Source organism: Anser cygnoides, chromosome 9, assembly GCF_040182565.1.
Source record: "Anser cygnoides isolate HZ-2024a breed goose chromosome 9, Taihu_goose_T2T_genome, whole genome shotgun sequence".
NCBI lineage: Eukaryota > Metazoa > Chordata > Aves > Anseriformes > Anatidae > Anser > Anser cygnoides.
Window position 1 is genome coordinate 21,161,174 of NC_089881.1, and position 22,264 is coordinate 21,183,437.

A 22,264-nucleotide genomic window follows, 5' to 3' on the forward strand; every position below is an offset into this window, starting at 1 on the left:
AAAAAGAACATCTACATAAATCATTTGGAATCCTGATTTATAATTAATATCAAAATAAACCCCCACAAGCATTAAAATAATACATGTATTACACTGTTTGGCATGTTTATTTCATATGAACACCAATTTATGCATTAGCTACAATGCTAATTAGAACTTTGCTGCTGTACTGTCTGATACTTTAAAGATTTAAACGAGACTAATGTTTAATTGTGGAAGATCAAGTAGATAATTCATATTGTGGCTTTCTTAATCCAATGTTAATACGATCCGTAAGGAAATGAACTACCTCTCCTCCAGTACATCGCCCCAAAATTTAAGTGAATACATGTTCCCGTTCAGGTAATGACAAACACAGGAAATTATAAAATTCTTCAGAAAGAAACAGTGTGAATTTTATCTTTGCATTACAGATAATGCATACTTAAGTGAAATTTCTGCCATGAGAAGCATGAGAGGATCCTATGGAATAGTGCCATAGAAATCCACAGAATTTAGTAGTTCACTGTGTCACTTTAAAGTCTTCCTTAAAAAATCTTTCTGCCTCTACTGCAGCGGATATTTTTTCTGTGCTAATCACATAAACTATCAAATCAATCCCTTTGATTTCAAAGGGATGAAGATTTCACCCTCTTTTTGTGGTAGTTTTCAGGAGGGTTTTTAAGCCGCCATAAAGAGACTTTTCCTCATTTCCATATGAACATGCATTTTCATGTTCTTTCTCTGAAACTCCGGCTAGATTTTCTATGTGGTTTTCAGATTTATAGGACCTGTGGGGACTGTCTGTCTGTATCACTCTAAAGAAATTATATTAAAACAACATTAAGGCTGCTGTGTCAAAGGCTCAGAGGTTAGGAAACACCAGAATTAAGTTAAACTCATCTAATTTGGCCTCCTATGCAAATGCCTTATGAAACTGTCTACGGTCTGTAATTACATGCTCCCATCTACCCCAAGCCTGCTTCGGAGCATGGGCGAACATAGGTCCTCCATCAACCAGCTGCAGCAGCTCTCTGTGCAAGACAAAATAATGCATTTCTCTTAAACCTTGTCTTGTCAAACTGCCACGAGGTCCTCACTGAGCTTTTTGCACAAAATTCAGCCTGAAGCTGATACCAGCATAGATCGCTCTGAATTAAATTAAAAAAAAAAAAAATGTAAATGGGTAAAGCAACTTTATCTCTAGGAATCCCTGCCTTCCGTACCTGTAATGAAGCTGTGACAAAGCTGCATGCCATGATGGGAAGGCAAAGGAGCCGTGGACACTGTGCGGCACCAGCTGGCACGATGCTGGTGACTGCCACAAGTGAAAACTGCTTCACAGAGGCTGGTGATTGCGGAGTACTTCTTCACAAAGCACCCCGGGATTAAAGGTGTCACTTTGTGAAAAAAAGGAAAAAAAAAGTACAGATGTACAGCATCAACACAGTGTGTTCTGTGACTGTCGTGTACCATGAATTATTAACTAATTTGGAAGTGTAAATATTTATGGTTATTGTTCAAAGGAGCAGACTGCCTTCTGCTCTAGTCTTTAACTTTACATTAGTTTGCTGCTACCTACACTTAAGCTTCATTGGATCTTCCACTTTAAATGACAACTTTTTCTGCAGTGCTTAACTTCTCCCACAACACTCACTGTGATTTACGACCGACACTCTCGTTCTAAATAGAAATACAAAGAGGCTGAGTCAGTTCAAAGATGATGTGCAAAGGTAAAAAATAAATAAGGTGTGCCTTTTTTTCCACTCTTAAAAAGTTTGCTTTGGTTTTCGAAACAGTTTCAAAATACACAGGATTCTCTTGTTTTTCACAACAGAAATGTGGGCCAGGAAGATTCTACAGAAGCTGGGAAAATAAGGAACTTCATCAATTCAAAGCAGTCAGACAGATTTTGACTTCCAAAAGTATGAATACTAAAAACAAAAATGATTTTAGACACCAAAAGTCCTATTCTCCTAGGTAAAGGTAGGACCCCAACATAGATAACCGAGGTATTGTTTCCTGGCCCCTAAAAAGCAAAGCTCTGGATGAGCTAAGTCAAGCATTCCCCTTCACCCAAGATAAGCAAAAGTAAATTTAAGAAGATTAAAGTTCTAAACTTCATTAAAGTTCTAAAGTTCATCATTTTTTGCATACATGAAGAAAACCATAGCCCATTTTTTCTCTTTTTTTTTTCCCCAAATCATATGTAAAATTACTTTCTGATATTTATAGTAGGCACTTTAGCCAACATGCCTCATATTACCGTAATAAAATCACTAAAAGATACTTGCATACTAATGTACACATCTCAGTAAGTAAATACAGAATGTATTCATGTTGATACAAGATACCTGCTTGCCTCACCAGCGGTAAAACCTAACATGCCTATGGGGAAATGCTGCCTTCCACTCGCCCATGCCAGCATCACCCTGCTGCTCCTCTGGCCCCTTTGCTGCCCTCTGCCCCCTTGCCAGCCCCCGGCCACTTGTCCAGGCTGGGGCTCCCCTGCCGAGAGTTGGGGTGAAGCTGAGCAGCACCAGGGGGATACAGGAGCACAAGGCCAAAGACAACGTCTCTGAGCTCTTCCACAGCCTGCCTGCTTTCTTCCTGCATGAATTACAGGCAGCTGAATCAAAACACGTAGTTTGGCAGCAATGTGTTATCTCTTCGATAAATTCTGTGTTGGAAGTATGCTCCTGTATGCTGTTTCCCTTGATTTCAATTGCTGTGCAGGTTAGGATTTTTCACTTTCCCTAAAAAAACTAAAGAGTACCATAAATATTTGTCTGGAGCAACACAGAGGCTGTGGGCAGGAAGACTGATGTAACATGGCAGAAGCACTTCTGAAGGCTTGATTGTAATCCTCAGTGTTGAATTGCTATTAAATTTTTATAGAAATACTGGATTAAATAGGGTTTTTTACTTCTTTCTTTTTGAAGAATTTTGCACATCTTTATCGCTAAAACACTCCATGATGTACACAGTAACAAGGACTTTCAATTCTAATGATGATGTTTTTCTGCCTTTTCTACTTCCCGTGTTTCTGTCAATCTGAGGAACAAAAATGAAGTCAGTTCACTCTGATTTCAGTTGGGTTCAAGTTAATTTCATCTCAGGCAATCTTGTGTTATCTCATGAGAGAGTATCTGAGATACAGAAATCTAAAGAAGAATTATAGCTTAATAAATATTAATAAGATTAAAAATCCATAAAATGTACCCTTAGCTTTTATTTTATCTTGCTTTGATTTACAAAATCTAAAAATTCATCTTAATTTCATCTAGCAATGATTCTTTAATATACGACATGCATTTTCTGTATCACCATTTTACCAATGATTCCAGCTACTGCAAGGGTAACTCCCAAGCACAAAGTAATCAGTAGGTTACTACAAGCCTGTCTTATAATTATTTAATCTGAATACCATTTCGTTAAAAATAAATAACACAGCTTCTTTCTTCCTGAGAGGGAGAGAGAGGGAGAGAGAATCTACAGCTTCCTCCCAAAAATATATTGGGAACTGGAGTTGCTTAGCTGCTACGCTGCACCTGGAGCAGAATTTTAACACTGTATGTACTGCTACATGCACAAAACCACAGATGTAGCCAAGAAGGCAGTCCTATCAGCAAAGCATTCAATTTTTAAAAGGCTAGTAATTTTAATTGTGGAAACCAATAAAACATATTTTCAAAGTGGAAAATGCTTGAAAGATATTCTTTTTTTAACATTTTTTAAAGAAAATACAGTTTTTTAATCAATGAGGGTGAGTGCTCTTTCACTATTCACAAGAAATGAGGGCAAGAGCACAGCAGAATCTGGATTACATCAGCCCTGCAGCAAGATAAGGTCAATTAGGGATCAGATTTTTGCTAATTCAGGTCTATGTTTTATTACTGGGAGGAATTACTCTGATTCACTAAGTGAGAGCAAAACAATAACGCAGTTCATTCCTGCCTACCACAGAGCATAAAATGAGTATGGATATTGAAAAGCCACGCTCATGGAAACCCTGGAATTAATGCACTTGTCATTGTATTCTGCACAATCTAGATTCCCGTGGAAAAAATTCTGGGCCATTAAAATAACACAGAAAACTTTGAATAGGTACAATGCTGCATCTGCTGCCAGAACAAATGGCACGATGACTCCAAGAAATACATAAAAGTCATTTTAATTATCTTTTCTTTGAAGGAGGCATTGGCTCAAGCCAGACAGGTTGAATCCAAATCTTACTTTTTGCAAAGCTCAAGGTGAAACCCAGATGTGCTGTTAAGGCCCTCACTACTTCCAGAGTCAGTTATCAGGGATATCAGCGCTTCCCATGAAACTGCTAAGCACTTAACATCTGCTCCGACAGTCAGCATTTCGGGCGCGTTGCTGGATCTGTGAAGTCTCACACCAAATGCAGCGAACAAATAATGAGCACTTCCTATGGGGAACAGCATTGCGGCAGTGCCAGGTGCAAACCCACAAGATCAAAGGGAGGTGTGGGCAGTGTTCACAGCTCACCAAACATTGCATTTTTCCCATTTTTCTGAGCCGAAAGCATGATAGGTGCAATACAGCTTGTCCTGTAGCTTTAGTATCTTTAACGCTACAATTCAAATCTGAACCTAATTTTTGTGGAATTTTTTCCTAATATTTCCAGCCTTCCCTGAACATCCTTCTAAATAGACACCAATACAAAGCTGTAAAGGTGACACAGTAAAAATATAACTGAAGTTGGTGATTTCATAAAAGCAATTAGCACTTGCTCAAGTTGCAAAGGGTGGCAGTCTCCCTGCTGCTCTGGCAGGGAAACTTGCATTGCAGTCAAACGTTCTGTTCTTTATGCTATGTTGTTATAACAGGCAAGTACAAGGTTGCTGATTGTGTATTCATTCCCATGTATAGCTTTTGGCTGATCATTTTGTCTACAGACTTTGCTCTTCTGTCTCAAAATATTCCACCTTACAGTTAGTGAAAAGAAAGTTACAATAAATAAGCAAATTAAAGCAACTCCAAGTACAGAAGGCCAACAGCAATGTCTTTTTTGCTACATCTATGCAGGGTGAAAGTACACGAACATACAAATATTTGGCTGGCTCAGAATTCAGACAGTGACTGTAATTATGCCTACATTATAACAACATTTTAAGTTGATTTACAGACATTTTATAGCTGCTTTAAACAGCCAAAGCAATGTCCATGGGCTATCTGGTCCTTAGGAGACATCCTTCCAGTTTCAGCAAACTAGGGGACAAATTCTGCTCCCATAACAGTAAGTGGCAATTTTGCCATCAGACAGGTCTTTAAATTAATGGCTAAATTGCAGTGCCCCTGGATAATCCCCAGGATCAGCAACTGCTCTCCTGCTTAAAATTAGGAGCATGCGTAAGTGAGGGTCTTAGCTGGGTGCAGATTGAGTCCTGCAGCACGCGGCCGCAGCTCCTCACTGGAGGCATCATCAGGAAAGTGATGCCTGCGACTAGGCACAAGTGGGCTACAGCAGCCCTTTCCACTGAGCAAAGGGCTAGGGGAAAAAAAAAAAAAAAAAAAAAAAACAACTTTTTTTTTGAGGCAACAATTTGTATTTTTTTAACATGCATTTTTATGTGCTATGGCTGATTATTCTATCATACATTATACAGCTTTGTATTTCTTTACTTCGAGTGATCTCTGTAGCAGCAGTTGTAGCCCGTGGTGCAGTCGTACCGAACGCTGTGAGGCACGCCACCACACAATGCCGTCCACCATAACAGAGTCACTGGGAAATAATGTCAGCCTTTGTGGACTTCTGTATGCGAAGTCTCACCTATTCACCTCTGCTTACGCTGAGTTGTGTATACACACTTCTATTCTTTGTGCTTATCCTTTCATGCATCTAAAAATAAAATCACATTAGAGGAAAAGCAGAAAATGATAATGGACCTGCACGAGAATAGCGACAAAGTTCAAAAAGCAGCTCCAGCGTGCAGCTGACGCAGCGACGTGCCATCACACTGCCTCGGGAAGGCCAGGCGTGCCCTGGCTGCTGTCACTGCACCAAAGAAAACCCTGTGCTAGGTGCTGAATCTGTCATTGCATCCTCAAAACGGGCCATTTTCCTTTGCTTTGTGTGGATTTTGGGAATGGTCCCTCACTGGCTCACACACGAAGTAGCCACAGTGGGAGAGAGACCTGTAGGTCCTCATTTGAGACGTGCGCTCGCTTCTGCCACCCATTGAGTTAAATGATTACATTCAGGACCTGAAAGAGCACCACTAAGATGCTGAGTGGTAAACACACAAATCAGGTCAATCCTTTTGCTTTCCTTGTAATCCCTGTACGTTATTTGTTACTGGCTTTTACTGCTGCCTCCTTCTCCTCTTCCAGCACACTGTGCACGCATCCAAGCGCCCCTGCTCTCCTTCTCCTTCACGCCATGTACTATGGCAATCCCTTCTTATCAAAACTCCTGTATTCTGCTCTACTTTACTACATCCACCGGCTTTATATCTTCGCCTCTGTTGTCTTTTCTTCACTGTAAATTCTCTAGAGCAGGGAACTTGTTTTCTCCAAGTTTGTACTAAAGCCTGTAAATTTACAGCACTCTAGGAATGTTTGATAACAGCACGTAAATAATTAATAAAAGCTGCAGCAATCCTTTCTTTTGCTGTATTTGGAAGCTGTAAGGCTGCAAGTCAAGTGGGAGGCAGAAAATATTTCATGGGCTAAGATAAGACTTGAGTCTCGCCCCTGTAGGGGGTAACTGACTGACAAATACTTGCATTTAGGAAAGATCAGGATTAAGTTGTGCAGGAATTAAAGACAAGAAGCATTGCCTCAGTGACGTGAGCCATAAAAGCAGCCCAGGAGCATCATAAACAGCCTGGCCCAAAAAATAAAGGATGCTGAAGGGATAAAAAGAATGGGATGTTTTAACTTCAGCTCTGCAACGGCATGTAGTCTCTTTCCCTCTCTGTGTGTGACTTTGCAGAAGTCCACTCTTTTGTCCTAGTTTCTCTATCTTCAATATAAAGGAAAATTTTAAAAGCGATAGTGGCAAATGAATAGCTCAGGATTTTTTAGCCCTAAAGAGGTAGTAAATGTTTCTAAAATGAAGAAAGAAAAAAAAAAAACAGAGGTGGAAACATGAAAAAGAAATAAAGACAAGTCAGGCAGAATAATAACTGTGAGATCAGGAAGCACGGAAAATATGAAGAAGAAGGTAAAAGAGATTTGTTATTATAGGAGAGTCCATGATGCAAGATAGGTATAAAATTATTTAAAGAAAATAAGGATGAAGGAAAAAAAGTCAAAGAAAGGGAAAAGACATTTATCTATCCCAGGCACAATTTTCAAAATCTTCTACATAACATTCAAATCCCCTGTACCTACATTAAATTTACGGGTGTTCATCTTTTAGAAATGGAGATTTGGTCTTGGCCTTGCTAAACTTGAATTTCGTGATTGACTTTTATGTGGCCAGGAGTTTACCCACTGAGTGCAAATGGGTACAGGTGCTTTCAGCTGGAGCACAATAGAAAAGCCTTTATGGATTTTCGTGCCTTCAAAATAATCAATAATGTAATCCCGACGCTTATGTCAGTTTTCCAGCTAAATATCCCAGTTTATGAAGGCAATCAAGTACTTTGGCACCAAAGAATTGTAACTGCACTCAAAGAAATTTGAACCTGAAAAGTGCAGGGACAAAACCAGAAGACACTATGTCTGGCACTGAATGCTTAATCAGGCGAAACATCATAAAAACACAGCAAAAAATAATTGTCAAGGGCAGTAAATTACTTGATTTTAGTGCAGTGAAGTCTTCAGAATTAGTTCTTTTTTAGAACAGAGACATAATGACTAGTTTCAGAATAGATATTGGCACAGCAGGGCACACAAAAGCCCTGATTAGCCGCTGTATGATGGGATCTTTAGTTAATATTTGTTCTATTTTGGTGTTGAATTCTGACCTTTCCTCTTTGACTTCAGTTGGTCAAAATCTAAACCTTTCTGAATTTATTTAATACCAGATAACTGTTTCTAAATTGCCAGAATGTTAGGTCACGTGCTCCCATTAAGGATGGAGAAAAAAATGCACTATGCAGTGTTTTTCTGTCACTTTTCAACTTCAGCTAATTCTGAAGTAGCAAGATGCATAACAGATGTAACATCACTTGTGATGCAACAGTTCTTGAACTAATTTTGGGGAAAGAAAAAGAAAAAAGAAAAAAGGACCAATTAAAACATATTAGTCTGGTTCTAACCAAGGAGCAAGGCCCGATACTGGGCTCCCCCTAGGTACCATGAATCTTGAGCCTGATTCTGATGTCCTTCCCCTTTACTTAAAGAAGATCTGGCATTCTGCAATCTCGAACCTGCACTTCTCCGCAGTCCTCAGTGAGAAAATAAGGGGATAAAATCTTGTTCCAGATTTTAATACTAGACTAAGCCAGCAGAAGCTTCTTTGTTAACTCCTAAGTCGGTGATCATCCTGCAGCTTTTTTCACCTCTTTGCATATAGAGTAAATACATGGGAAAATATTTCTTGATATTTCAGAGCTCTAACTGCTGCATGGGAGCCTCCTCACCGATTGATTTACATCCACAACTCCTCTTCCAACAGCTTCCTTCCCAAATTAAACATGCTAATGATTTTCTATGCAAAATTTAACAACCTAATAGGCTGAACAAGTCAAATGAAAATACACTAATTGTTGCCTTTGATGTACACTATTCAGCCAATTCTTTCATGAAAACAGTATACTAGCATTAGCTGTAATACTTACTAAAATATATATTAAAAAGAGGAGCTCATAAATATATATACATACATGCTAAGAAAATGACACTGCAGGCTGTAGAAAACACAACTTTGACGCTTAGAACTGACAAGATTGGCTATTATACACTGGAAAATGTTTTTCACAGGAACCCTGAAAACAAACAGCTAAAGAATGAATCAACCTTTATCTGAATTAGCTAGTGTTTGTTCATAACACTGGGTTTATGCAATAAAAGTAGTCCAAATAAGATTACAGACAAAACAATAAATACAGAATGACATGAGAGATAATAAAAAGATGGTGACAGAACAGAAGGCTTCTGCCTAACCCCAGGTATCTGAAATAAGTTCCCCAAGAAGCCTCCCGATTGCTTTAAAAATGAGATTTCCATGTGCGTGTTTTTTTTTTTTCTCCTAGAGTACATGCAGTGAGGTGTGGTTTAGTTTAGGAAGAGCGTCACAGAGAGTTTCACTGTACAGATTGGTACCGATCCTGTCCTCCAGCCCAGTTCTGAAGGTGATGCTCAGCGCCACTGCAGTCCTAACAGATGTAAAGAAAACAGAGAGGCAAACAAACAATAATAGTATAAATATTCTCTAAAGAAATACAGTGACATGATATTACTTTCTATTGCTTTGTCTTTAAGAGTTTGCTTATAATGATCTGATAATCTAATCTAATTGATCTCTCCAAGTACTTCTGTGGCTCTAATCACTACAGTATCTGATTAGTGGAACAGATCCATACTTAAATCTCCAGATTTAATAACTAAATCTATACTTGAAATAGAGTCACGCAAGTTCACCAGAGGAGAGGGCCAGACGCTGCTTAGCTAACGGAGGACGGAAGGAAAGGGAAAAAGCTCACAAGGGCCAGAATGACTGGAAAGGGACACGTGGCCCAGTGTCAAATCATCCCCGTGCAACCAAAGTCCATTTAAACAGCACATTTCTGGGGTTACAGAAGTAAAGCGGGACAGTGACATAACTAATGGGGGCAGAACCAAAACTGAGCTACTGTCTATGACCCGCTCTCCTTCAAACTGTCTTCTTTGGAAGTATAAAGTGCAATTATTATTATCGTTTCTTTGTTCTCTTCTGGGCTTGCACTTCATCAGCCTGAAAATTATGACATTTCCTGAATACGTTTCAATGGCTTCTTAACCTTTCTAGCTCCCGAGTGCCCGTACACTGGCACTCTGCGCTTGTTAGAGATTTCGGCAGTGAAGAGGTTAACCCCCCAAACCGCTAATAACAACAACAGTATTCACTGAGCCAGATAATCACTCACACAGAATTTCAATCCAAAGTCACTTAAAATTCCAAAGAAAGCACTGTATTTCTTTAAGGAAGTGACAGCATTTAGAAGAATATTCATAATTCAAACAACAGGCCCGAATCTGACTTACTGCTGAGTTTATCTATTTTTAATCAAGGGATATTAAGGTCTAGCTTTTGCTCTACTTTAGGTCAAACCTATTTTGCAACATGCCCCATAACAAATGCCCAAGTCCCGGGCAGAGTCGTGGTGGTCAGACCACTGGGGCAGTGCAGCCTGGGAGGGCTGCGGAGCATTTTTAGTAAATCGCCTGCTTCTTCCTTTCCTGATCAACTGCTGCTTGTGCTGCCAATCAGGCAAATGAGCTTGTAGTTTAGTATATCAAAGCTCTGAGCAGGAAAATGGCAACTAATATAGGTGAGCAAACTCTGGCAAAAAAAGAAAAAAATCGTTTCTGCTGTTTAAAACTGCAGAGGGGATTTCTGCACTGCCTGCTTCTTGGTCTTACTTTGCCTAGAGGGAAAGAGCCTTTTAATCCTATTTCTGTGCTCGGTGCAAAGCAGCGTGCACCTGCTTCCACGTGTGTGTCAGGAGCCTTCTTTGCTGTCAGATCCCCTTCCTGCTCCTCTCAGCTCGGCTTCTGTCTCCCCGCTCACCTCCGCGAGGGAATGGCCCTCGCCCGCCTCACCGCATCTCGGTAGCCATCGTTCAGAGATGTCAGGAGAAGAAACAAAATCAGCCTGTCAAAAACACATGACTGCTTCACAGTTCAAGGGGCAACGTTCTGCTTCACGTGTGAACGACACAGAATATAATACACACAGAAGGGGAGGCGAGGAGTTTCTGCTAATGGGCCCAGATTCAGGATGGGGGGACTTTTACAGTGACCTCGTCAGCATTCATCCCTTTCTCTGTAAAACACGAGCACACGTTTCCTATGATCTGGTATCAAAACGTGCTTTAGGCCAGGTAATGCCTCCTATACTTCAAGTCTTGCAACTGCAACACTGCAAGAATTGCCAGTTAATCGAGAGTTTCATGGCACTTTGAAGAAAAGGCAATTGATGCATCTTTTGTTTCCTCCTTTATGTGAGACTTCATCTTTGGAAACTTCATATCAAGAGACCGCAGGTGCTTCAGCACTTAAATGTAGCAATTATTTTTTGTTTCAGAAGTTATTGTTTCTAGCAAAAATAACCTATTTGTGATTAATGAATGTCTTGGTTAATGACTGAAAAGTGTAGAACATAAACTTAATTCTCTTTCCTGTTCCACAGAGCGCAGCGGTTAATTGATTCATATGGAGGGGTACTTCATCGGAGTTTAGCATGGAGAAACAGGGAGAGGACCAAGAATTTAAAATCTAGCTTTACAGCCTAATGATTTCTTGTGAAATTTCCTGAAATAAACCTGCCTCTACACCAGCTATACAGCAATATTTCATGGATCCAAGGTGCTATATAGATCACGGGGCACTATCATTACTGGAAGCAGTCTCAGAGCAAGTCAATGTGCAAAATCTGATGCAGTATCTGTTTGGCTCATGCATCTGTCTTAGGTCTGGCCTTCAGCAGCTAAGTTCGGATTTTTAAAAATCCCCAACGCTTTAAAATAAATATGAAAACATGAATATGAATTTTGCAGTGAAATGAGACAAATTGTACTAGCTTTTCTTCGAGCTTTCAAATCTGTTTGTGGCTGTGTATGTACACAGACACACATAGATAAATGCCTGGTTCATATTCTGTTACCACTGGGTCCATCTTGTTGAGACCATTGCTTTGGGAATGAGGACTCTCAGGACTAAATTTTCATTGTGTCAGAGAGATCCCACTGCTGAATGGTATGTTCTGTTTCCCCATTCGCTATATTAATACTAATACATTAAAGACCTACAGCAAAGATGTTGGCAGGAGCTAAAAAAAAATCTCTGTCACAGCACTGGAATGGAGCTTGACAGCTATAGTGGTGCTCAGCTTCTGGTTAAAGGGCAGCGGGTCCTCAGACAACAACCACGACCATCTGAGATCAGTGCTCGTGGGGGCTGCCTCAGCAGGGAACCTCGACACAGGATAGTGCAACCAGGGAGCCCTTCCGGCCACGGAGAGATGATCTTTTGGCAGCTCCGGGATCTCCTGCCTCTTGGAGCTTTGCTCCCATCCTTTTGTGGGACCTCCTGAAGTAGAGTAGATCCTGTAAGCCCCCATTGACCAAGCTTGGGTAAAAACGAACTGACGTGAACCAAGCGAATTAAACAGGAGGTTTGTCTAACCTGCCTGAATGCATCTAAAGTAACTAGGAGGAATGGGCATGAGTCACACCCCTAGCAAAACTGGGAGCAAAGGCTGGAGGAGGAGCTCCAGGTGGCGGGTGGGACGTAAGCAGCCGGTGCACGAGGGACTGGGGCCCCTCCGGCTGGGCCGTGCGTGGCTGCGGTCTGCCCTGAGCCACGGCCTGCCAGCGGGGTGCTGGCGTTAGCAGCAAAACCAGGGTGGGTGTGGTGGTGAGGGTGGCTGCCTGGTTGCCAGTCACGCCACGGGTACTCCGTTGTACACCAGTCACTTATTTCAAATCACCGAATGATGAAATAAGCCTAAAAATTGCATATGCCTCCCTGCCATTTCCAGTTACTTTTAAAATTAACTGAAGTGGGAGAAGAGAGATCATCTGTACGCCACAGAAAGTTGACGTGACAGAGGATGAGAAATCTGTGATCTTGAGGTTTCGGTAGCCATTTGGAAGCCATTCTGGCATATGCTATCCCTGCCCATCATTCCCACCCACGCCGGGGGACAGAAGGGGAGATGTTCTGTAGGGCTCCCCTGTATCCACACCACTTGAGGCACCTCCTGCACTTAGAGCATCACACAGACCTGGGCTACCACAAGAATTTCCTTCTCTCATCCCCCAGCACCTGGAGCTGCAGCATTTGGACATCCCGATATCCAGGCAGATCATCAAAACTCAGCATGTAAGGAAAGCCTCCTTATATTTTTTTCTTTTTTCATCATCTTGAACCAACTGTTGGATAGGTTTTTCCCTCTGTCTAAGTACAGGCTGTGCTTTCACATAGATCCTATTTTGCTCTGGGCTGAGCCTTCTAGAAAGATTCAGCAAGCTGTGCAATCTTCATCTTACACAATGCCCCTCTCCATTAAATATCTGCAGACAATTTTTAGGTGTAGGAATATAGAGAACAGAAAGTAATGACAGAAAGGCAATAGAGACAAATCCTTTTCCATGAGCTCTGTGAAATCTTTTCTCAAAATAACTTTGGAGGGGTTTTACTGCCAGATCATAATGTGGATGAATCACTTCTGATATTTCTGATAAAACAATATTCAAAACTTCAAAATCACTTCCAATTCATTTATGCCACCATTTAATTAGGGCTTCTGCAACATGTTACAAGGACGTCATTATCCCCTATAATTGTATAATAATTACAATTTTTAATGAAATAATTGCAAGTACACTAGATGTGTAGATATAATTATGATAATTACATAAATACCTGATTTTCAGCTAATAATTAAAGAAGGCCTTTACAAAAAGGGTGAAATTTAACAAATGGAAGCTTGCCAGAAAACAAATACAAACAATAAACGGCTGTCTCTCCTATAGATTTTGACTTACTAAATTCTCTCTTCATGTATGATAATATGATTTTTCCACACGTTATAAAATAGTATAAGGATAAAAAAATTATTTAAGCAAATATTAAATCATACAGAGAGACCTCAGTATTTTGCTGCCTCAGGGCCTGATCCCAAAACACTGCCATAAATATAGCCCAAACCTAATTATCCTATGTGATAACTGAGCATCTCACAAGACATTGAATTGTAAATTACCATCAAAAGAAAGAAAATATGAACAGCACCCACAACAGCATACAAACTGTCTTCTAATTCCTCTGCTGCCATAAAGGGACAGATCCTGGACCACCACAAAATACTCAGGAAAATGCCCACGTGCAGGCCCTGACAGCTGCTGAGGGACTGCCAGCCCTCCTTCAGGGCACAGCACTCCAGCGCAGCTGCTGCTAAAGCTTACCAGTCATACCGTCTATGATCTTCTCCCAAAATGCATCTTTTGGGTCAAATCTGCTGGCTAACAGAGAAAACCTGCACAAGATTTTTTCTCCCCCTGCCTTCCTTGGTAGACAGACCTTTACAAGGTAATTTCAATAAAAGACTTCCAGGGCTTTGACAGCTGAAGACCCAGAAATTCTTCAGCAAGGTAATTTTCCTTCTCCTCAAACACATACCTAAGACTAAACTCACTGTGCATTTACTGCACTAGCAGTATGAATAGGAAAGGCAAAAGCCATCCTCAGTAAAAAGCCCATTGAAAAACTCCAGCAGGGCAGATTCTGATTACTGCTCTGATAGCATGAAGGAATATTAGAAGAATTCCCACAGCAGAGGAATTAGCAACATGATTTACTGTTGCTGCTGAAGTTTGACATCACAGCAAAACTCTGGAAGGGAAAACAGCTCCAGCACCTGCACTGTACAGTTTCTGTACCTCTGGCAATCTCTGCATTCACTTATAGCAGCCCCAAGGAAGCTGGTTATGGCCAGAAACGTGATGCATTAGAAGACAGGTGCAAACATAGCTTAATGTCAGCTTTGTCCCACTTCTCTTAGTCTTGTATTGTTTGGGGCTGCTTCTCTTTAGGATAAAACTTCGTTATTAGAAGCATGAGAAAGTAATATATAAGATATTAAAACTAAAACAGAAGGAAATGGATTGATATCCCCCAAACAAATCTCATTTATGTTAAGCTCATTAAAGCAGTGGGGTTCTGAATGCAGAATATAATTAATAATATTCTATGTATCAAAGTAGAGGAGACATATATATTTGACAACATAAAGTAAGTAAAAATGAAGAGGGTTAAAGAATCACAAGTGAAAAGAATTTGGGAGAAAAATAGAATTATACTGGAGCAATATTCAAGTTATAAGAGGATTATTAACATCATAATTGAGATGATCTTTAAGAATGGCTTGACATCATGTTTCAAGCTTCAAAAAATATGCAAGGAACACTAAAAATGTTTGTATCCATGTGTATTATAAGGGAAAAAAAATGAAGGGCATGAACACAGAGAAGAGCAAAGGAATAACAAGACAGTACAGGAAAAAACAATGACAAAAAAGCAAGCAGAAAATCGCAGTTATCCAAAAGTCATGTGAGTTACTCAAAAATTCCCTCTGAAAATGCACAAACATACTTCTGTAGCTATTTCTTCTAAAACTTTGTCCAGTCTGTCTTTATATGCTAAATTAGAAAAGAGCAGATTGAAAGGATAACCACAGCACAGTTATTTGCTGGTTACAGCTGGCCCAACACAAGAAAGTCAATGGGAAGAAGCGCAAAGCTGTTTTATCTGACTTAGTATTAGCAGGGAAACAGCACTATTTTAGAGCCTTTGTGTGGGAGGATGTAGAAAATGAAAAGCAAGCAGTAAAATAATGGACAAGGAATGGAATTAGATCAGAATTTAAGACCTGATAGAGCTATAAGCACTGTCAAGGTGTATGAGCAAAACAATGAAAGCACGATGACTTTGTGGTCAGCAAGAGCTCAGGGCCTGAACAACTAGACATTTAGGGAGGACTTTGACCAGTGCTGATGGCATTTAAGATGACTGGAGTCTTAAAATGCACTCTGCAAAATCTTCTATTGTCAAGCATTGGCTCACCCAGAAAGAGGACTGTGGAAAGTACATCAGAGTTTAAGCATTTTATGTTATTTCAAATATGACATAAACCTACTGCACATCTTTGAAAAATGCTGCTAACTGACACTAACAGCTTTAGATTGTGAAAGGATGAAAAGGTCTGTACAAGACAATGTTTGCTTCATTATCTTCTTCAATGTATTACTAGTATAATAGGAAATACCGCTGTGGTATCTGAGGAATGAAAAACAGGAACACAGTGCTTCAAAAAGGAACAGAAAAATGGAGCAATCTTGGTGTTTCAGCAGATAGCACCAGCGTTCGGGATCAGGGACTACATCTGTGCCTGCAGGGATGAGTACCGGCCTCATGAGGGCAGAATGAGTTGGAGGAGCCAGCAAGGATGAATGGGGGCAAAACTTCAATGCGTACAGGCAACTATGACACAAATATATTACAGGCAAATCATTCGTTATGATTTTTTGAAGCAGCCTAATGCAAAATATACATCCTGTTGTTGCTATACACCAAATAAGCACTGAAGCGTCTCTATGGGCTTTGACACTCACTTTCAAGTCACCACAAGCCCTGGAAATGGTCTGCAAATGCATGTTCTTAGCCCACTGGCAATGCAACGTAATTCGACAAAGCTGAGCCTGCAGTGGTGGAAGCACACACCTTAGACTTCCTTCTTTTCGTTCATATGACTGTGGAGAAAGAATATCTCAATCATTTTTCAACAGTATGGCATCTACAATTCCATCACTTTGATATTTAGAAAAAAAAGAACCTGATAATCAACCAATAAATTTTGCCAGTGTAAATACACATTTCACCAGGTACTTGTGCTTTTCCCATTGATTTCAGAGCTGAAAAAGGAGTATGGAAAGAAGTTTATTTAATAATGGCCATAGCAACTGTATAGGTTGCATTAAATTCTTCTTCCAAAACTGGATTGTAAGTCAAACAGTTCTGAGGTAAATACAGACCTGGAACAAACATCCGACAGAAGCAAAGGGTAACAGGCTAAATTGGACTCTTTTCATATCTTCCTAGATTTATGAAAAATGTTTCATGTTGCTAGGCTTAAAAGCCTTGAAGTTATCTGTGCCATTTATGAATCACAATTGATGTAAGATATTCTCTATGGAAAACAATGAATGTTCAGTGCAGGATGAGATGATAGCACTGTGATTTTTGTTTCATTTCTGAGAGTGTATTTGTATGTATGTATATACGTTCCTATGCATCCATAGTAATCACAGCCATAACCCAGAAAGTATGGTGGTAGGAGCTTTGCTCTCTGAAAATCAAGTAGCCCATTAGGAGGCATAAATATTAATAGAGCTGTCTCATACTACACTCTCAAATGAGATAGTTCAGATCATGATTCTTTGCATTTAAAATTTATTCACTGCACTGACTAGAATAAGAAACAGAATCCACATGCGAAGTCACTGATGTTGGGCAGTCTCCTAGCCACTGGTAATTCCTAAACATAAAAGTACAGATCAAGTGATTTCTTTCCTTATTCCACTCCCAATTCTCCTACAAACACTAATGTCTCCCAAACTAATTCCATGATATCCAGCATATATCATATTTTCTATGAAAACCACTCTTTCACATCTTCACATTCAGAAATCTTCAGGCAATACGAATGCTTTTGTACAGGTTCCTAGCAAAAGGCACACTGTCATCCCAAGTGCAGAATACATATCTGGGCTTCCTTTTAGTGGTCATACCAGTGATGATTTTCAAAATTCCTTTTTATAATTGTTGTTAGAGTTTAAAGTAGGAAATTCACAGTCCAAACTCTTGCAATGCAAAGAGGTGGGTATGCGGGATATATGGCATTGAAAAAACAGAAGCTTGCAGCTAAAGTAGAATGTACAATCCTCCTAAGAGATAATACGTTACCCTGCCATTCTGGATCACAAGTAAAATATTCATGCTTTGACTATAAATGTAAAATAGATATTAGAAACACTAAACAGAGTGCAAAACTGTTCAGCTGTTTCCTAGAAAATGATGCAAAAGTTTGCATCATCAAAGAGATTCAGGAAGTACCACATGATCAACAATGTAATTAATATCAGTGAGTAAAATGGTGTTATCTATGATATAATCTCAATTCCATTAGAACTTACAACTGTGGAGTCTAGCCTCTAAGAAAATAACACAAAATTAATTAGATGCATTTGTAAAGATTTTCTAAAGCCAGCCCTAGCAAATAGAGGTATTCTGCTTGTATGCATACCCATAACAGAATTAGCAACCTCTGACCTTCACATATATGATTCTACATGATAAGCAAAAGACATGAAAACATATGATCTTCCATTACTTGCTGAATCAGTAAACTGAAAATGTAATATACTGAAATATAAGCAATGATACTGAGCAGAAATCACGCTATATTGCCTCCTTCTTTTTCACCCAGCTCCCATCCTATCATTTTGTAGTCTCTGCAGCACACATATCAAAATCCCACCAACACATGGTAATGGTTATAATTCCCATTACAACATCTAGCATGACTTGCAGATAAAATTGCTTTCATTTCTACATCCATCTTCATCAGATTACTTCCTGTTCATCAAAATTTTTAATTTCCTCATGTCCCTCAGCTGACAATTAAATATAGCTACTAATTTGTTTATCTAATAAAATCTATTTCACATAATAAGAAAGCACTGAACAGTATATAAGATAGTGTACTGTTGGTGTGGTCACTTCTAATTTATATATCCTCTATTAATTAAGCAGATGGTATCAAAATCTGTCTCTCACTTTCCTATTTTCTCTTTTTAGTAACTTTCTTCACTAAGTGTAATGAAATGACTCCAAACTAAATCCAGCAAAAGAGGCAGTATTGTTCCTTTCTTCCTTCTCATACAAAACCATTGCATGCCATTTCCAAGCTAGTGTTGCTAGTAAAATGCCCTTACTCTATTGCAACTTTGTTCTACAACATGATTCATTTTACTACTAGGTTTGAAGGCAATCCAGGCCAAGGGTAACCCGAGGCTGCATATGGGTGAGCAGAGGGTGAGCTGCTCCAAGAACAAGGATGACTACGGCTCTGCCAACTGCCCAGGCTAAAGGTATTCAGGAGTTCTCTGCACTTGTCAGCGAGAAAAGTAGGCTTCTGCTGCTCTTTATTGTGCTGTTATGTGCAATGAATTTGACTGGCAAGGCACCTACTGAATTTCAAATAACTCTCTCTTTATTCTCCTTCAGGCTCACAGGACAATAAACATGACTCTGTCATCTACTGGGCTCTCCTTCCCTTTATTTTTGCTTTTTTTTTCTGATTTTTTTTTAAATATCCTCTCATAGGAAAATATGCTTTCTGAGAACAATGATGGAGATCTGCATCTTTATTTATGACTTTGTGAATCAGCGTCTGGGTGATAGGAAGTGAAAGTTGCTCAGCTAATTACACACGCTTGATGAACTGCGTAATAACTGCTGCAGCATTGCACATTAATTGAATGCATATAAATGACAGCAGTTATTCTAACTTGAATGATGTGTGAAGAAGTGACGTTGCTCACCGTACCCTGATTATCTTTGTTTCCAACTTTGGGAATACAGCTTAAACAACTGTACTTTACAGCAGTGAGAAAAAAATCCCCAATAGAAACATCAGCAGTTGACTCAAAGCCCAACACTTTAAAAACAAATGGAATTGCCTTAAGTTACTGAAAGTGGATTTAGACATCTAAGAAAGCATACACTGAGCGACTCCAATTAACAATTAATAATTAACAACTAACTGCAATTAACAGTCAGTGGGAACTGCAAGAGCAAAAAAACCTTGGAAAATAAGGCCACCTTCATTTAGATGCCTAGATATGGCCTTAAAAAACTAATCTGAGTTAATAGAGTTGGAACAATTTCCTGCTACGACACTTTCCTAAAATGCATTTTTCTGGAGTGGCAGCAACAAATAGCAACTTATATTAAAAAAAGGGATTCCAGATAATAGATAATTGTATATTTCCACTGTTCTGTTTACCCTAAGTGCTCTAAATTCAAATGGAGTCCAATTATTACACAGCACATTATTATAGATATAATAAAGAAAAATAACTTGTTACAAATCAAATGTGTACAGTAGTACAAAATTAGTACTTTAAAGTAGTTACCAAATACCTGCTTCAAAACAATACCAAAATCCATACCTTCTATGTCACGTATCAATTGCTTTGGGAATTTGCAAATGTCCACAAAGAAATCTGCAAATTCTCCCATGCTAATACTAAAACGGTAGAAGCCAAGTTTCCAAAGCTTCCAGAGCAGCCTAGTTTCCAAAGTATCATGTCACAATATTTCAACATTTCTCTTCATCCCTATTAAGAGACTTTCACTTTTACAAAGAGAGCCGTAATCACAAAATACAGGAAATCAGCACTCACTTTTCGAAATGTGTAAAGGAACAGAAGTGCTTCACAAAAACGTTCCAGGAAAGTTAACGCTGGTCCAAGAAAATAGAGTGCATCAGGTAGGAAGTCAATGCGGATTTTCAGTTCTGCTTTGCTACGATTCCTAATAGCCGTTTTGCAACACCACTGGGTTATAGACCTGTGGAGTTGGGTCACCAACTTCAGTGGCCCCCAGGCATGAGAGCCACCTCCAGTGCATGCATATACAACATAAGGTGTCAACGTATGAGGGACAGACACTCCTCTAAACCATGAGGCCAAGACAGAGAAGCTGCCAATAGGGTCAGCTTAAGACAGTGAAAGAGAGATGATCAGTGCAACTGAGTTTAGGCTTTACAAATGTTATCTTCTCATCAGCTTTACACGGTCCTCTCTTTAAATACTTTTCTGGCTTTGTTAGGACAAATAGCCCCTAACTGTTCACGTCATAGCATCAGCAAATCAGCCTCTTTCAGCTGCATTATATGTTCTTCCTTTGCAAGGTTTCGATTTTTCCCCCATTTTTTTTTTGTCCACTTTATACATACCTCCTTTTCTACAAATTTTCTTGCCGGGTTTTCTGGCACATTCCTTGGATATTCTTTTGACTGAAAAATGAATAGAAGACTAGAAAATAACATGGAGCTCCGTCACAGACAGTAGGAGCATGCAACACCACTATCTAACTTAAATATGACCTGCTTTATTAGGTGCGGAAGAATCTCAACCTCTTGTGCCTGCACATGCAATGGATAAGATGTTGATGCATCTTCCCAGAAGTCAGTGGGTGGCAATGAGAATTAGGTACCAACTTTGACCTAAAAATACACGTGCTGCGGGAGAAAAAAAAACAACGAGTGTAGACAGAAAATTTTAAAAAAATAATAAAAGGACAGATGCATACAAAGAAAAGCAGCATGCATACATGTAATATGCTGGCATGCAAACAAAGAAAGCCATGCACGCTAACGGTACACATGAATTAATATTGTTAGAACGTAGAACAGGAAAATAAAAAGATCTCCCTGTTTCGCCTGTTGTTAACTCACCATCCTCAGTTGGGACATAGATATTTAAATAGAGGCAGTCTTCATTCTGATCTTGTACATAGGTGGAAACTACATCCAAGTTATTAGTAAACCACACGGGAAGCATGACTTCAGGCAACCTGCCTTCTATAATGTTCTGGGGACACACTGGAGCAAACTGAGTGGTATTTTTGATATCTGCCCAGGGAGACGGAGGCTCAGGAGGTTGGAAGCGGCGCTCCCCTGTTGGAGGGGCAGCATACGGAACCCCAAGAAACTGAATAACAGGCCCCAAAATTTCATTATTTAGTTCCTTCTTAATCCCTCTTATCTTGCCAAAGTTGGTGGTCACCACTGGGTTGGTATCATCCAATTTTTGGGAGGACACAGCTGCAGCGTGAAGCAAAAATCCAAGTATAGAGAAAGCAAAAGTGGCATTCAATCCCATGTGTAACAGGCGGACTATCATCGCTCTCCATACACAGTTCAGCCACATGGATCTTGGAAAGGCCATGGTCCCACATTAGTTGTGTGACTACAATGAAGCAATCTTATTTGTATCCACTGGTGTAAAAAGAGGGCAACCAAAGGAAACAGATCAAGTTTCCTAAATAGGAGCCTGTCAGAAAAATCTCAAAAGGCTTTTCATGCGGTAAGTATCTTCCATTGATTTCACACTTATTGAAGCTGCATCTTCACTCAGCACTATTTATCAGACTACATCCTATTGACAATTCTGTTTTCCATAGCAGCAATATGAAGAGAGCGGCCATTTACTGCAGAATCCCCTCTTATAAATCAAATCCAGTTAGCCGCAGGTCTATATCCTGGAGAAAATGAAAATAAATCATTAGTATGAAAGAGCTAATATGAGCAGAGTGATAACTAGGTGTTTCACAAGTTATGTGCATACATTAATAGCTGCTAGAGTCGTGTAAGTAAAATTGCACTAGTTTATGGTACCATGAGATGGCGGGTGAAGCACTGATTACTGGATTATCTATAATGTCACCTGCTGAATTTACAGAGGTTTTTCAGAAGAAACAGGTCTGACAGAAAATGCATTTTTAAACTTCAGCTTTTCAAGAACAAGCACTTTGCTGT

The 22,264-nt window shown here is 39.6% G+C and overlaps 1 protein-coding gene across 9 annotated transcripts in view; it reads right to left on the minus strand.

Annotated features, from left to right (window-relative positions):
• The window catches only part of NLGN1 (neuroligin 1), a 423,158-nt gene that overhangs the window by 272,418 nt on the left and 128,476 nt on the right, over positions 1–22,264 (minus strand). For 5 of the 9 annotated variants that reach the window (XM_067001990.1, XM_048059535.2, XM_048059537.2 and 2 more), the window contains exons 2-3: positions 21,182–21,987; positions 20,681–20,740 (exon numbers count right to left, since the gene is read on the minus strand). In XM_067001990.1, the coding sequence (XP_066858091.1) occupies positions 20,681–20,740; positions 21,182–21,674 (553 nt within the window). In that variant the 5' untranslated portion in view covers positions 21,675–21,987. The remainder of the gene's footprint in view (positions 1–20,680; positions 20,741–21,181; positions 21,988–22,264) is intronic. The other 4 variants (XM_048059542.2, XM_048059540.2, XM_048059538.2 and 1 more) reach the window with 1 other exon arrangement.